General features: G+C 42.2%; 1 protein-coding gene across 1 annotated transcript in view; it reads right to left on the reverse strand.

The window, feature by feature from the left end:
- Positions 1-18,174, reverse strand: part of CSMD1 (CUB and Sushi multiple domains 1) — a 1,321,894-nt gene that overhangs the window by 247,536 nt on the left and 1,056,184 nt on the right. Inside the window, exons 28-29 of the mRNA XM_054971211.1 lie at positions 4,804-4,995; positions 567-705 (exon numbers count right to left, since the gene is read on the reverse strand). Of these exons, the coding sequence (XP_054827186.1) occupies positions 567-705; positions 4,804-4,995 (331 nt within the window). The remainder of the gene's footprint in view (positions 1-566; positions 706-4,803; positions 4,996-18,174) is intronic.

Here is an 18,174-nt window from a genome sequence, read left to right on the forward strand (position 1 = left end):
AGCCATTAAGCTAAAAGTAACTTTTATATTCAGAGACAGATGCTAGTTACAAATAACCAGGAAGGCCTTTAAGCTTCATGCCCTGTGTACGGGCATCTGGCCTCTCTTCCAATCAGAATGTTGCCCTAGATCAACCCTGGGCAACAGCTTCCAGCCACCCAGCTGTCTTGCCCTTCTTCTGCAGTTGCCCAGGCAGCTCAGCTTCAGCCAGGCCCACAAGAGATTACTGGCAGCATGAGCCAGGCAAGCACAGGCCCCAAGCTGCCAAGGGAGCCACTGCTTCAGAAGCAGCAGGGGCAAGGCAGGCAGAGAACAGAGCAAATGCCCTGCCCTGCCCTGCCCTAGATGGATGATTTAGCAAGATGCTTCTTATATTCTTATCTGCCTTTATGTCATCATATAGCAGTGATACAAAGTATACTGAATAGAGGCTGTGGGCTAGAACTAGAGGGGGAAAAGTAATTAGGAATTCTACGAAGTGATAAATGATGTAATTTTTAAATGTGACATTTTAAAAAAAATAACATGCTGCTGTTAAAAGAAAAACATGGCTCGAGAAATGGTACCTTTTGAATATCAAGGCAATGACAAAATCAGGGTTTACTTTTATTCTCCAGTCACATTCTTTCCCAGGAGGATATGGCTGTGGGTAGTTTGGTGATAAAATAACACCTGCCGGGCCTGTAAGGTTTCCGCCACATGCAGCTGTCACAAAACACAAAAGAGGGAAGAGGAAAGTAAAATGGATCACATGCCACACTGAGCTACTGTCAAAGTAATTTGAGATATATGTATATATTTAGTACCTAGGTTTTTTTGATAACTTATTATCAGCTAATTATTTTTTTTTCAATACTGTCAGGACAATAAGAACTCTCCAGCACTAGCAAAGCTTCCTCCCTACATATACATATTAGTAATATACATATCCTCAAAAGAAACAAAGTGTGTCAACAGAATGTGTTTTGACTTCTAAAATACACAGACAGTTCAGTGTATGAAGAGGTGAACAAAATAAAACAAGCAAAATAAAGCCTACAAACCTGTGCACTGGCTGCATGAATCACACAGAAGAAAAGAGGACTTAAACGGCCTTTGTTCTGATCACCCCATGTAGCAGAAGTAAATGAATTGTGCCACTTCAAACAGTAGGCAGGGAATATCCATTCAAAACATTTTCATCAAAACTCCCAGGTTTTGTGGGGAGGGAAGTGTTGCCAACCCTGACCTGGAAAATTCCTGGAGATTTGGGAGTGGTGCCATTTGGGGAGGGGAGGGAGCTTAGCAGGAATTTGATACCATAGTCCATCCTCCAAAGCCACCATTTTCTCTAGGGGAACAGTTTGCTGCAGTCTGACGATCAGTTGTAATTCCAGGATAACTCCTGGCCCCACCTAGAGGCTGGCATACCTTCTGAAAAACTAGACTACTTAGATTATCTACAGTGCTCATTTTCTACTGATAAGGAACTTTATAATGTAGAGTTGTGTTAAAATATCATTGCTCAACTGTAGTCTGAAACAGTTTGTATAGTACATTGTACTTCCTTTCCCACTTCATTTTCTGCATATGTAGAGCCACCCTTATTTTGTACAAGCTTGCAGTCAAAAATTGCAAAGATAAAAACTGTAAAAAAAAGTAAGAAGAAGCAGCAAAACATCATAAAATAACAGCAAAAATATATCATTATATCATGGGGAAAAGTAGTAGCTGCCTAGCCAGATTCTGTTTGCCAATACTCGAAGATAGAAGAAAAGAGGGATAATCCATAAAGTAGATCACCCATCACAAGCAAATTGAGGGTAGCAAAGGAGAAATTATGTGTTGGTTAAAATTAGGCAAAATTGGACAAGGGAGGAGATAGAAGCAAAAATAAAAATTTCAAGGTATGACATTTTGTGGATGCTCACTAATTGCTTAAGCTTCACATTTCAACACAGCTGAACAAGTTTCACAAAGAAAGAATTTCATAATGGAGATTTATCACAGGAAACCTCTCATCATGACCACAGAACCCCAAGTAGGACTTCATAAGATCTTAATCATTTATTTGGATTATTTACACTAACAAAGCCTTGCAGTAATTGAGAAATTATTAAAATCTTGTAGTAGATGAGAAATTTGGCAGAAATAAGGACTTACAATTCAGGACTCTTCCACCTCTCTTTTAGCAAAGAAAGCAAATAAAATACTTTTGTTTGATAAAGATGCCCTCCATCCAATCCAAAAACCTATGTGCTAAAGCAGAGGGGGGAAGGCAGGCAACTAAATCCACAATCACGGACTTCAAATTAGGGGCCTTGTTAACAAAGAAACCATGCATCTATAATTCACTTGAAGTAACAATAGTAATCAATGGAGTCCAGTTATTTTGTCTAAAAATAGACTAAGCTTATTCCTAGTGAAAACTCAAAATTTTCCACACCTTCTGATGACTCAGCCTGAGGTGAGAGAACATTTTAAAAGCTGTATTTTATCATGTATTTACTAAATCCTTGAAGCTTCGAATACAGTTGTTTATATGATAATGAAGATTTTAACCTGCAAAGCTTTCAAGGTTATTTCTTCTTATTAAAATATGTCCAAGCCATTTCATCATGATGTTTTTCTTCAGTGGACTGAAGATTTGTTTTTAACAAATAAAGCAAAACAAAAAAGTAGAAAGTGATTTACACTGCTATCCTAAACAGACTTGCAATCCGTCTGAGTTCTTTGAGCAAGGCTGCTAATGACAGGATATTTTGGAGGTCACTGATGCATAGGGTTAACCATAAATCAGAATCGACCTGATGGCATGCAATACACCACCAATACTTTGACTGCAATGTACTTAGAAAGGGTATCACTCTATTTAAGATCGCATCATTATTTTCTCTTTGCAACTCTGGAAAGTCTGCTCCTCTGTCTCCATTTTTACTGCCTAAATTCTACAGGTTCATGAGTACTGAGCTCCACTCTACATTCATACTTCTGGGATTATTGACCTTTGCTACTGTTATCCATGATCATAAAGTTGCAGCTTTTCAGAATAGTGCAAATCTGCTTCAAATGCAGAAAGTGAGATATAAATGTTTAAACAAATCCATATCTTCTCTCTCCCTCTCACTCTCATAATCTGGTCCAAGACTAACCTCATCCCAAATGCACCTGGCAATATCGGTTCAGTGAAACTGTTGACTGTTAACAAAGCAAAATGGGCTGCCAAATTAGTAGAATGAGCAACAGTTTGCAATATCAGACAAGATTTAAGCATTGATAGGATCTTACAACTAGTTCACTGCTTGGAAAGTGCCACGTGGCACAGCAGCTGATAACACAACCATTATTAAATTTAAAACTGCTTAACATTTCTCTGAATATAATACTTAAGCTACAAGGGAACAAGAACAAAGCAAACAGAACAAATGCCTAAACACTTTCTTCACAGTGCCTGAATTTCCATTATGACACCAGGAAAAAGCAGTAATCTATTAGAGCCAGTCACAAATTTCACTAGCAGTGAAATAAAAGTAGTCTTGCATTCTATTCTACCAAAACCAGAGCTGTCATAGATGGAGCTAGAAAGATGTTTTCAGTCACTACAATATTGGCAATCCAACTCCATGTAAGAGGAAATTGTGTGACACACACAATTCTCTCAATACCCACAAGCTGACATTCTGTGTAACCAGAGACACATATATTTTTTTGCTTTGAGTGCATATAGTGAGAATTATTTGAGGCCTCACATTTATGAGTACCAAGCTGGGAAAAAGTGCATTTTCCTATTCACACAAAATGGCAACTATGTGTTGCAGGGAGGGATTGCAGGATCACAGATAGTGCACTCTCCCATTACATGAGGTTGGAAAGCCAAAATTGTAATGATTGAAAAAGTCTGCTAAGTCTTATATATATGTAAAAATTAATTATGAGCTGTATCCTACCAAGCTAAGGATGGTCAATAGATGGTCATTCTGTCAATAGAATGATGTAGGGCTTTCTTTCTGGGAAAACAGGTGGTGGAACTCAGTGGGTTGCCCTCGGAGAATATGGTCACATGGCTGGTGGCCCCGCCCCCTGATCTCCAGACAGAGGGGCGTTTAGATTGCCCTCCATGCTGCGGAGGGCAATCTAAACACTCCTCTGTCTGGAGATCAGGGGGCGAGGCCACCAGCCATGTGACCATTTTCAAGAGGTTCCAGAACTCCATTCCACCGTGTTCCCGCTAAAAAAAAAGCCCTGGAATGATGGCAGAGGAGTTCCTTGGGTTGACCTTGCAGCAGTGGAAGATACTGCCATTAGCTGAGTGTATGGCAAAATAAAAGCCTATGTAATTATAGATCTATTCTTGCATAATTATAAATGTAATGCTAACAAAGCAATCGTGTCTTCTCTTGTATGTGCCTGCTATTCCCTGACTGGTCAACAAGGGCACTAAAAACTGCATTTGGGTAGCCTAAATTAGAAGCTTTGTGTTATATTCACCCTGGGAAGCTCCAACTCAGTCAAGAATCCCAACCGCATGTTCAGAAGCGTTTAAAAGCATCAATGTTTTATTCCTAACCGACCTCACAGTGAGTTTGTTGAGGATAAAATGGAAAAGGAAGGAATGATGTAAGCTGCTTTGGATTCCCCATTGGGGACGAAAGTAGGGCACAAATAGCTAAATGCAAAAATTAAGTAACACTTCAGCACTAGAGGAAGAAAACACCAGTGTATGCACAGCAATCATGAATGCAACACAACATAAGAAACAATACGAATGCAAAGGAGTTTAAAACTGCAAAAAAGGGCCAAGGGCCTAGCATTTTATCTCAATACCTATACATGTAGGGGCATCAGGCTGCCAAAAGAATCGATTATTCAGCTGTACACAAGTAATTTTCTCCTGCCCTTGGAGCTGATACCCTGGGTCGCACTGGAAGGTGATTGTATCCCCAGGCTCTCGGCTGTCTCCATATCTGCTACCATTCTGTGGGGTCCCAGGATCGTTACAAGTTGATGCAACCGATGCTGCAAGTAAATAATAGAACCAAATGTTTTACACACAGCTTATGAATGGTCAACACTTTACATAGCATCATACCTTTTTAAACAGAGACATTTGCTCAGGTGCACCACTATTTGTTTCTATGCATATGAGGGAAACAGTTTATGGAATTGTTCCTACAGGTAAGTGCTCATTTTGATGTATCACATTCAAGTTGGTCACCTAATTTTCTTTAGTGGATAATGAAAGATAACATACTTCAAAATAATAGCAGGGTTTTCATATTCTGCATCAAGGTAATCCCTCAAACAAGCTTAAATTTCCTTTTAATTTCTCTAATACTTTATCTGTCAATTCCTCCACATTTTAGGCAGCATTTCACAAAGTGAGGCAAGTATCATGATGTAGTAACTTTCTTTGACTCTATGAGTGCTTTATAGCAGAAAAAAGTCCATAAACAACAAGTCAAATTAAATTCCAGTTCTGCAACCCTGAGTTATTTTTAAACACAGGGGAACGGCAACAGATTTTGCATTGAAGTCAAAATGCTGCTTTCCTTTCTTTTCGATTAAAAAGCACGTTCCTAGAAATCGACCATGGAAGTTTGACATATAGAGCTCATCTTGTCTGTTCCTCCTTGTCCTTTGGCATTACTCTTCCAAAATCCTTACCTCTATTCCATGCAATTGTAGAGATTTTTTTATTCACAAGATTGAGATTTATACCTTTGATGGTTTTAGAGGGAAGATTTTTAAATAGGCCTTATTCTGACAGAATCTGGTCTTGTGGACTTATACAGGGGTCCCTCCAGGCAGTCTGTCCTCGCAACTGGCAGCTATGAAGCCTACCAGCCGCTTCTGACAGACCCCAATTTCCCACCAGTGGGGATGTGCCAAGGGGGTCACCAGCCCACACATTTTCCCATCCTATCCTGCCAGTGGCCAAAGTATTTATAGCTCCACCATAAATTACATAACCTCTTTACATAGTACAAGGTAGGCGAAAACCACCGCTCCCTGAATGCTAATTGGGAAAGAAGAAAAAATTCCTACCTGGCTCTGTTAAACAGCAGGTGGCTAATCCTGCCCTGCTAGGGGGGGGGGGGCTGAGCACAAGGAAATGACTGCTGGCTGGGGAGGCAGAGCCAGCTCATAAAGCCTTTGGTTTTGTCCACCCCAGCCAATACCCAGATGCCCAGGAAAGGACCCATTGCCATTTCCCCCTTCCGTGGCGGCAAACGCACCCCCTGGCCCCAACAGCTTTCATCTGCCAGTCAGGAGGGGTTGAACTCTGCACACAAGTGTACAACAAGTTGGAATTACTATTTATATGATAGACAACGTTCTCATTGTTTAATGGTCTCTCTGTGTACGTTATCATGGAGTTTTCTATATCTGTTCCTAGTACAAAAATGGGAATACATTTTCCAAATACACATTCTGCACATTTATAATTAAATTTGATTTCTTTATGTCTAATGATATATTGGAGTCAGAAACATCAATACCCATTAACATTTCAATATCTGCTATTGCCAATGGTAAGTAGGTAAATAATTCCCGAAACATGACACTGAAAGCACATCCGACACAGCTGTGGATTTAGCCAAGTGGTTCGCTGTACAATAGTCAAGTAGCATCTTCAAATGTATAGGTGGTGGATCGAAACATCATATCCATATGTGATGAGGTTATGAAACATCTTCCTGCTACTCCTTACAGCTTTCTGTGCATTAGATTCAGTCAAATAGCCACCTTTATCTGCTTATCCTCAAAACAGCAAGAGTACCAATCAGCAAAGATTTGATACACAAACACACACACAGAGACACATACCGAAAGTAGTATTTCCTAATTACAAATCTCGACAACAAAAATCCTGTTATCTGTAGCAGTGTGCACTATTTGAGATCTGTATTTTTATGCTTTTTCTTTGAGCTTCTAACCAGCAATTAAACACTTGGAAGAGGCAATAGAGGTTATCTTTGGAAATATCCGTTGTCACAACTTCATACTCTTCCCAGCCAAGATGGCTCTGGGAGTTCCCAGGAATTACTGAGAGACTGGTTAAGTACTCCATAAAGAATTTCCTTCCAAGAGCTACCAAAGCTGACAGCAAGCAAATTATTTCTGTCTGGATCTGTCTCTGAGTTCAGACATTGTGCAAAATCATGGTTTAATTAAATTAAATAAGGTTAGTGTGATTGTCTGAATGTTTGCTAATTTTGGTTCATCAAACAAGGATCTGACATGGTTTATTAACTACAATTAGTCTTAAATAGTGGTGTGTAGTTTGGGTCCAGAATTCTGGGGGGGGTGGGGGGAGCTGAATCTTTGCTAATCCAGTCCTACTCTTGATTGTCCTATAAAGACCACTCAAGTTTCAAGATTGGACCCGGGGGCCAACTCTATGGGCTCCAAAGAGGGTGCCTCCAGCCACTCCATCCTTCTCTGTGGGGAAAGTGTCAAAGCTGACTCCACTGCATAAACACACTGGAACAAGGATGCCATGGCCAAGAAGTTGTCTTGAAAAATGCTCCCCCCAGCCTCCTGAATAGCCCCCAGATAGTTTTCCCCATGGTGAAAATTCTGGTTTTCCAAATTAACCATAGTTAAAATAACTATGTTTTCACCTTTTTGTTGAAGTTGTTCTTTCAAAAGGCAATGTTGGGTACATGAAATATCAGGAATAGATCCCTAAAACTGATACCCAAGGAAATAGTAAAAAACTAACAGAAGCAACAACAGATATAAGGAGACAACTGATAATGATAATAACATTTGATTTATATACTGCCCTTCAAGACAACTTAATGCCCAGTCACAGCAGTTTACAAAGTGTTATTATTACCCCCACAACAATCACCCTGTGAAATAAGTGAGGCTGAGAGAGCTTTGAAAGAACTGTGATTAACCCAAGGTCACCCAGCTGGCCTCAAGCGGAGGAGTGGGGAATCAAACCCGGCTCTCCAGATTAGAGTCCTACCACTCTTAACCACTACACCAAACTGGCTTGTGTGCTTATTATGCAAAAACTGTTAGGCATGCCTCATCTTTGTGCATATGGGATTGTGAAGGGTGGTATAAAGGCTAGGACAGTCTGAAGCAAGGAATGCTTTCCCAGTGCCCATATCAACTGGACAAGAGACAATTAAGAGATCTTCATTGCATGGGGAAATCTCCCATTTAGGCTTTTGGTTGATCTAAGTATTAGGTAAAGAGTTTACAATTTTATATGAATTCTCTGTTCAGTAAGATTGGCAGGAGTTCCACAACCCTTCCCCTACTCCATTCATTGCCAGAAGGAGAGACGATGCAATGCACAGAGGAATGTCCAACATTTATTTCTTTTAATTAGTTTTAACTTTTACCCACAGTCAAGTATAAGAAGAAGCCTGGTAGCCAAGTAATAATTTTGCAGATGCCACAACTTAATAACACAAACACTAAATGACCAGTGGTGACATTCTATTAATGTCAATCTGAGCCACTCACTAAAGGTCACTAATTTTATTTTGCCAAGGACATTCTTTTGTAACTGTCACTTTCATATACTACAGCAATGGTGCTTGTAATATTTACTCATCAGAATGAGTTTCAACATTGTTGATATATCTGTTTCCTTGTCCACAGTATGTGAAGGCAATATCCATTTTGTCCTTTACTGCAAGGACAAATATTATGAATTCAAGTCTTTGACAGGGTATCTTTCGGTGTTCACCGTGGGACATTTTAACTGCATTGTGATATTCATTAAAAAGAGTTCAGTATCCCTTAAAGACAAATATGGAGCCTTTCAAATAAGTTCTGATTTTAGCAGTCACACAGTAGCACAATTTCTGCCTATTTTGCATTAAAATGTACAATAGTTAAATGCTTGGAACAAAGATTTAAAGAGAATTTCATTGTTTTGATGACAAGAATAAAGTGTGGAAGGATGATTTTTGTGATGCTGTTCACATACAACACTCTCTCATACCCAAATACAGAAAGCCAAAGATGACTGTACTCAGGGCTTTTTTTCTAGGAAAAGAGGTGGTGGAACTCAGTGGGTTGCCTTCGGAGAAAATGATCACATGGCTGGTGGCCCCGCCCTCTGATCTCCGGACAGAGGGGATTTTAGATTGCCCTCCATGCTGCAGCGCAGAGGGCAATCTAAACTCCCCTCTGTCTGGTGATCAGGGGGTGGGGCCACTAGCCATGTGACCATTTTCAAGAGGTTCCTGAACTCCGTTCCACCGCGTTCCAGCTGAAAAAAAGCCCTGACAGTACTGATTCAAATACTTAGGTAGAAATAATGAAAGATGGGCAGTTGCAGATGGGCAGTTATCAGTCCTCCTGATATGGTAGCGGTGATCTCAAAGCTGGCAAAGGTCTCCCAGGCTTTTAGTGCTGAGGGAATTAACTGTTATATTGGACTAAGCATCCTTATTGGAGAAGCACATTAATGGGCTGTGAAAAAATGCTTTCTTCCATCTTCCCTTAGCGGGCAGAATGGATTTTTACCTGGCCACATGGATTCCTGCCACAGTAACCTTGCTGATAGATAGACTATTATAATGTACTGTACATACATCTACCCATTAAGACTCTTTAAGACAATTCAGAAATTCCAGCTGGTACAGAATACTGCAGTTCATTTATTATCAGGAGCTAGGCAGACTGTGTCTATTACCCCTATTTTGCAGTCTCTCCATTGATTACTAATTAATTTCCAGTTTCATTTCAAGATGCTGGTTATACTACAAAGTCATTCATGGCCTTGGACCCACACATTTTCAGGGCTGCCTCTCTCAGTATGCTCACTGAGACAGCTTTATTCACCTGAGCAAAGCCAACTGAAAGAGCTACCCTGCAAAGGAGTAAGGACAACATCTGCCTAATCCACTCAGGAGAAAAGCAGCTTGGAAAGGTAAATTTTGAGTGTAAAAATAACTGGAAGTAAAAGGGTTAATCATTTATCTTCCCACCATTTTCTCCCTTCATGCTGAAGCCACCTGCCACTGTTTACCTTTAAAATACAGAGAAAAACAACCACAGATTTACAAGCAATATGCAGTTTGGCCAAAAGAGACTGCGAGATTGTGCCTTAACAGACATCCTAATGCAACAAAGACTACCTTAGAGGGAATACTACAACTAGATGTCTTCATTCAGAGCATATTCTCTTTATAGAGAGAAATAATTTTGAAAATATCTCACAGACAGTGGTCTGGCAAAACCACATAGTATTGTCTGCCATAGTCATGATCCCCCATTCTTATTTCCTGTCAGGCAGTCAGCAGGAATCCAACCAGGCAGACGCAGAGACAGATGCCATGGCTGAAACAGTCTTTTTGCCAGACTATGTCCTGTGGCTCTTGAAACTGACAAATGTGCTCAATGTGCAGCCAGTGATGCTTAAGATCATCCTTGAGGAGTGAAGAGAGGCAGCAACAAAATCATTGACAGCAGTGGCTGTGACTCCCCAGTTGCTCTTCCAATCAAATGAATTAGTTAATTGGCTTTGTTTACTGCTTTCACTCAACCTCCATGTCCCCTAATGAACGCCTTTATGTAAGAACATGGCACACTTTCTGACCAATTCGTTAGCTGAAGCCCCAATTGAAGCCATCCACTGAAGCCCAATTCCCATACAGGCTGTGTTATTCTGTCACTGGTTCAAAGATAATCTTCTGTCAGACTTATATTACAGTCTCTGGTGATCATTCTACTATTATAAGAAGATACTTGTGCCATTATGAACAGTTGTAAAATTCCTCTTCTGAGAAATACCTTAGCATGTTGGCATGAAGATCCTAACTGAGATGCTAACAATTGAACTGCTGTAAATGAATCTTAGAATGTCAAGTCAATAGACTCAGGTTTTTATTACTGTATAATTATATGTTTGGAAGACAAAATATATCCAGAAATATGAACACTATGGTATTACGCTTTTGCAGTTCTTATTTCCAAGCAGATGGGGGGGGGGAAATGAGTTGCATTTACCTGTAACTGATGTTCATTGAGTATCTTCTGAGCAGGCACACATTGAGACTGCGCATGCACAGGCCTGCCATGGAGAAAGTTTTTCTAGCTTCTCTAAAACTCCGATAAGGACCACCTCTCCCCGAGTGTAGAAGAGCCCTTTCCCCCAACTAAACAGACATGTACTCTGAGGGAGAAGCAACCCCTTCCCTTAGTTCACCTGAGGTGCTACAAGCTCAGACTGGATACTTCACACCAGAGAGTTCACAGTGAAACAGGAGGGAGAAAATGAGTGCCTGCATAGAAGACACTCAATGAACAACAGTTACAAGCAATGTTCCCTCTAAGCTTTGCAGTGTTGTGAGCAAAAAAATCTACTTTGTGAGCGGAAACAACAACTTTCATTAAAGTTTTGAGTGCACCTCCTTTAAAAAAAAAATTACAATCAAATTGTTTTAATTACAATCAAAACAATTTAACAATAAAAGCCATTAGGTGAAAGGGCCACAAAAATCAGAGTATACTTCTGTATAAAAATGGATATGTCCAGGCTGATTACAAAGGGGTAGTTGTATTAGTCTGTTGCTGGAAAATAAAGCAGACATGCAATGGCATCTTAAAGACTAGCACGTTTATTTCAAGATGAGCTTTTGTGAGTCAGTGATTACTTCTTCAGCCTCCTTCTGCGCCAAGGCCAAGTTAAATGACACCTTCACCATGGTGGTGGCTGAGACGCTACCTCCTCTCCTCCACTCTCTGGGGCTGAGGGGATCCTAGCGATTTCAGGCTGCATGGGTCAGGCCAGACCCAATCACTCAGCTCAGCTCTGTTCCCCAGCTAGAGAGCCAGCAGTGGCTGGAGGCGCTCTCTGGCACCACCCTGGGGGCCAAACCAGCCACAGCCAGGAAGGGAGGAGAGAAGTGGGATGAGGCTCCAGCCCTATGGGGCCCACCTGCAGATGCTGGCTGAGTGGGAGGGCGGGGCTGCCTGAGGGTTAGTATCTGTGAGCTACAGCTGAGAAGCTGTAAGCAGAGGCGTCAGAATCTGTGAGCGACTGCTCACATGTTCACATTAGCGGGAACAAGTATGTGTTTCTGGGAGAGTAATATAATTCTGTTTGGATAGCTTGAAGAGTTTGGGAAACCAGATGTGTCTTGGCCAAAATGGTGCTATCAGAATGCAGTCTGTGTTGTCCCTCTGGGTCATGCAAATTACTTTCCCTAACATTGGAATCGGTGGAAGTGGATAAAATAGGGTACCATTTCCGATATACTGGAAGACATTCCCTATGGACTATGGATCGCTACTAGAGAAGAAACAAAACCCTGTGCTCTGATGTTGTCTGCTGTCACGAACAGATGCACATCCAGAAATCCCCATCAAAGGAACATAGATTCCTGTAGTGCCCCTTTGTAATGGGAATACAGTACTCTGCTCAAGATATCAGCTCTGGTGTTGTGAATAGCATGAAGGGAGATACTGTGGAGAATCACCCAATTCCAGATGATGGCCTCTACACAATGGGTCAGGAAAGATTGCCAGCCTGTTGTAATACTGTGGTGTTGTCTGTTTGCACCTGCACTTCTCTGTCCTGCAGCATTGCTTCACCCCAGCCTTCTAGTGAGGCATCAGTAGTAAGGGTTGCTGAGAACCAAAGGGAACCCCTTTCAATAAATTGTCATTGATTGTCTACCAAGCCGAGGATTTCACCACTTGCGTGGAATTGAAACATGATTTGCAGAGTTTAGAGCTGTTTTAAATGATCTCACAAACCAATTCTGAATGGAACACAAGTTTAGTCTAGCAAAAGGAACCACAGAGGCAGAAACCATTAAACCCAACAAACTTTGAATGTACCAAATAGATTGAATGCACTTTTAAGAAAATAAAAAAGATATTATGTATTTAACTATGCTTGCTCTCTGGTCAGGGTAATGTAGGTGCACCCAAATAGGAGTCTAAAACTGCACCAGTATAAATTACAGTTTGAGAACATGATAGTTTTGACTTTTTAATACTGATAACCAAACTAAGAGCTTTGCATATCTGAACTACTAGCCAAACATGTTGTTGTAGTTGTTCTCTTGAGGTTGCTGAGATAAACCGATCTTCTAGCTATTGAAAAATAGACTATCCCAAAGGTAAATCACCACAGGTGCGACATATGCAGTATATTGAAACGCAGAAGCCTTGTATTTAAAATGAAGGTACTTTTTGTGCTTTTTATGAATGGCCACATGAAAATATGCATCCAAAAGGCCAGGATAATGAATTAACTATCAACCTCTAACAAGGCAAGCAAAGCAGAAAGTGTGCAACATGCCCTTTTTCCATTCAGAGTCCATTATTTGTTCAACTTCATGGTGCAGTTGGCCCCCAATCATGATAGGAGGCAAGGCCACTGCTTCCTGGTGCCACTAGTCTGGCCCAGCACTTCATTAATCAGGTTCATGAAAACTCCCAGCACTCCTTGAAGCCCAAATGGCATAACTAGATACTCAAACTGCCCTGGGGAGTGTTGAAGGTGGTCTTCCATTCATCCCCCTTCTTTATACATACTCTGAAATAGGCATCTCTTAGATCCAGTTTGGTGAACATCTTCCCCTTGGCCACCACCCCAAGCAAGTCTCTAATGAGAAGAGGGTAGGCATTCGACAAAGACACTGACTTTATCCTTCTATAACTGGTACACAGCCATAAGCCCCTGTCCTTCTTGCAAAACAACACTGGGGCCGCATGGGGGAGGGGGGAGCTCGCAGGCTGAATAAAACCTCTTGCCAGGTTCTTGTCAATGTACTTGCAAAGCTCCCTGCGCTCCACCGGGCTCATTGAGTACAGCTTCCCCTTGGGAAGGGCTTGCCCAGGGATCAGTTCAATAGCATAATCGGTAGCTCAGTGAGGGGGGAGCTCATCAGTCTCCTCTTCCTTGAATATCTGACTCAGATCTTGGTACTCAGAGGGGATCTCTCTAATTTCCTCCTTTGTGAGCCTCACAGTCTCAGGCATCAGAGAGGGGGGTGGCACCCCACTCTGGATCCCATACATTCTTCTGACAATCCTCAGCTGGGAAACACAATTGGCCCATTCTCCACCGAATGTATGGATCATGATTACAGAGCCAGCGGACCCCCAGCACCACAGGGAACTTGGCAGTAGGGCTTACTGCAAAAGCTCTCTCTTCCCAATGACTCCTCATTCCCACTGGTGTTAGCTCAGGGCCAAACTACAAATGACAAATGACACAGGTTGGACACTTGTCAGCTTCCCTCAAGTTTTGATGGGAAATGTAGGCAGCTTGGCGGAATGTTGGACAAGTGACAGTTGAAAAGTCCATTGGACAGCAGTTGAAGAGCCAAGCTGCAAGACTAGGATGCCTACATTTCCCATCAAAAGGGAAGCTGACAAGTGTCCAACCTGTGTTATTCATCACTTGTAGCTTGGCCCTCAGTCTCATAAGTGGGAGGGGTCCCCTTAATGAAGGTTCCGTCCATCAGCTCAAACCTGAGAAGCTTGGGTAGCTTCGCCAGGTTGAGTCCCAACCCTTTTACTAAAGTAGATGAGAATCCAGCCGTACCCAAAGTCAATTAAGGCTGAATCCTTATATGAGCCCCCCTCTTTGGGTTCACTAAGGTGATAGGGATGAAAAACAAAGCTACTGTTGGCCTCACCATTTCCAGCACCGGCTCCTCTGGGACTAGTTGGCTGGTGCCTTTCAGAGAAGGTCTCCGTTGTTTCCTACCAGTGGTGCCTCTTCTCCTTAGGTGCTGGTTGTGGTGCCATTTCTGGAGCCATCTATCCCTCCATCTGCTCCAGCCACTGCAGCTTCCTCTTTGGGTTGCATGGTCGCTCCTCCTGATTTAGAGCAGCTGGACAAGACTCGCTTAGATCCCCTTTTCTTCTCCTGGGGGGCCTTCTTCACTCTGGGGCATTTCGATGCTAAGTGGCCAGCAGCCCCACATCTCAGGCACAGTCCTTGCTTCATCCTCCTCTCCTTTTCGGCCAGGATTGTTAGCTCTCTTGGACATGGCTCATCTCTCTTTTGATATTCCACCCTATCTCACCGTTGGCCCACCTGATGCTGGAGACGAAGCAATTTCACCACTTCTTCTCTATTTTCAATCTTACACGCCCAAGTTCTGGCACTTTGGTTGTGTAGAGAGTAACATACCATTTTCCTGCCACTCCCCCCAACTGGAAACTTAATTGGGGAAGGTATGGTCCCATTCTCTCAGGAACTCGCCACTTGCACTAGAAAGTACCCCAACTCTTTGGGGTCCCCTTCAGAGCGAGCTTCCAGCTAGTGTAGCCTCAGCAGGGCTCCTCCTGGTGGCCCTCCCCCTGGGGGTACATGTAGAATCTGTGGCTGCACTGGCAGTTGGGCTTCTTGCCCATCTGAAGGTACTTGGGCTCCTTGCCCATCTGGGATGGGGGAGGTTGATGATCCCCCGATTGTGGGGCTGCTCGATCAGGCCTGCTGCCTCAATCCACTGGCTGATCCAGTTGGAGGGTCACTAACAGGAAGTCTTGGATGTTCCGCATGAACTCATACATGCCACACCTTATCTCCTCCACTTCAGCCAGAAGCTCTTGTACTACTTCACCGGAGGTTGCTCCCAGCAACTCCTCCAACTCTGGTTCCTCATCCAGATCCTCCTCTCCCCCGAGGCGGTCCTCTCCCAGGCCTAGATTCTGTGTAAACAGATGACTCCATCGACAATCCAGCTTTTCCATACTCCTTCTAGCCGACACCACTCGAGGGGTGACTTCAAACAACCCCTGGTAGCTGAGATCACTCCTGGGAAGACAGAAGTGGGATCACACCCCTCCTTCAACCAACATGCTCACGCTGGGCCCACGGTCATCCGTGGGGTCTTCAGAGTTTCCCTCTGTCAGCTAATAGCACTGGTATCCTCTCCCCCTTCCGCTGCCATTGCTCAGGTGTCAGGATTCAACAGTTGCTCAGGTCCAAAGATACGAAGATAGGGATTTCTGGCAATCTGTAAGGATTTGCTAAGTAACTCTCAAAGACTTCACTACATGAGTCCAGGAACTGCATGAGTTAAAGCTACTAGAATCATACCCTACTGCATTCCTTGCCAGGAAAGGCATTTCTCTACAAGCACATAACGTATATAGGATTCTAAGCACAGCCTAATCCCCCAGAGTCCACACCCCCTTAAGGAAACAGCTAAGTTTAAGAGATGAGCAACAGGACAAAGCAGAGATGATGTGTTGGAAATTTCAAGGCCGTGAGGCATTGTTTCCCAGACTAAAGAGAAAACACACAGATAACAGAATAGCCCCCTCCCCTGCAGACTTTCACATTCCAGTCAGAGAACAGCTTCAGCCCCTAGCATCAGACAGTGCACAGGGCCTTGCAGGACCTTGCAGAGTATGGCAGGTGACATCCTTCACATCAAGTGACTTAGCTGCCAATGATTCAGAGTCTGTAAGCACTCTTTCCCAAAGCGAAGCCTTCAAGGAAGCACACTCTCATTCCTAGGCTTTAGGGTGAACTGTTAGTAGAATTTGCAGGACAAAACATTATGTACTTCACCCAAGGAAGCAGAAATCACACTCATTCATCTGAGTCATTTTTGTGCTATACTTGACACATTTTTTAAACAAAGCTTTCTGAGGGTCAAAACCCCATGAGACAAAATACACTTGAATTACACTCGAATTACCCTCAAATACACTTGAATTACAAAATAAACTCAAATTACGTGTGTAATTTGAGTGTATTTTGTCTCGTGTGGTGAGACCCTGAGACATTATGATTCTCAGAAGAACGACAAAGGATGAGGTAAAATGCAATTACTGAAGAAAAAGAATGCTGAGGGATGTTCGAAACCAAAAACTAGAGCTAACTGGAGGTAACAAGAAAAGATCCTTATCTTGTGGCAGTTCAGAGAGAACTGATGGAAAGGATTGCTTCACCCTCAGAGCACGTAGCCACTTAGACAACATGGAGCACATGGGGCTCTCACACAGTCGGGGAGAAGTGGCCCCATCAGAGCTTTAGAGAAGCTAGGAAAGCTTTTTCCATTGCACAGAAGAACAAAGACGAATAATGCTTGTTCATTGCAATGTTATAATTGAATGTAATAAATGAATAATTGAAACCATCACTTCTGGTTTACAGAGGTGGACAAAAAGAAGGGAGATATGTATGCCACAGGTGGAGTCACAGTCAAAAGAACTGCACATGGCATAGGGATATTTTTTTAATCATGACAAAGCTAAAAATGTCTTTCCTCAGTGTTGCAATCAAAGTTTTATCCAGAACAGATATTCCAATTGGTAAATCACCTGATGATCCCTGAGTGTTCCCATTAAGAGATATTGCAGCATAAACATAGGTATACTTATTCAGTAGCCAGTTCCTTTGATTTCCCTGCAAGTCCTTCCAAGTACACTGTGAACTGGATTGCAGTTGGGAGTTGCCAAAATGTTTACCTAAGAGAATTTCTAAAACAAATTTAGGAATTTGAAAATACATGTTTTTAGCAGCTTTCAGCTCCTTTATTTTCATTCCTTCGGCCCCACACCTTACTAAAGGTTTGAAATCCTTTTTCATTTGTATTTTCTACATTACCAATGGGCTGTTTTGCAGAGTTAGGAGTTTGGAGATAGATGAGTTAGGCTATAAATGGGAAGGGGCAATTTTCATAATCTGAGGTGCATGAACGAAAATCTGCCTCATTTATTATCCTCAGTGACCACATTCCACACTGCTGCCATGCCATTTTTAAGATGCTTGGGTGAAGGCGTGAATTATTTCATGAGATGATGACATCTGCATCTAAATCACAGTGAGAACAATAAGTAGTTGAATTTTGTGCATTATAAAATAGACGAAAATAGTGTTTCAGTTGCTGACATTACCAAAACCATGTCAACTGGTAGCAACACTAAAAAAGTTAGTAGGCATACATGATTTCCTGAATCACAACAGTTTGGAAAAGACTTGCAAGCGGAGACCATTTTATGAATGTGCACATCTGGATTGGCAATGCGGAGGGGAAAGGAAGGTCATGAATGAAAGCTGCAGCAAACTGCACACAGGCAGCAGAATTCTACCTTGGAATTAAGACTAAGTAATTCAGAATTCAAAGCTTCTGAAGCATTGCTAATGTGTAGCAGCTTTTACATAAAACATAATATACATTTTTTAAAAATCCAGCTTCCCCAGGTACCAATTTAGAAACTTCCCCTTCACTATCCCCTTTG

Source organism: Eublepharis macularius, chromosome 1, assembly GCF_028583425.1.
Source record: "Eublepharis macularius isolate TG4126 chromosome 1, MPM_Emac_v1.0, whole genome shotgun sequence".
NCBI classification, from domain to species: Eukaryota; Metazoa; Chordata; class Lepidosauria; order Squamata; family Eublepharidae; genus Eublepharis; species Eublepharis macularius.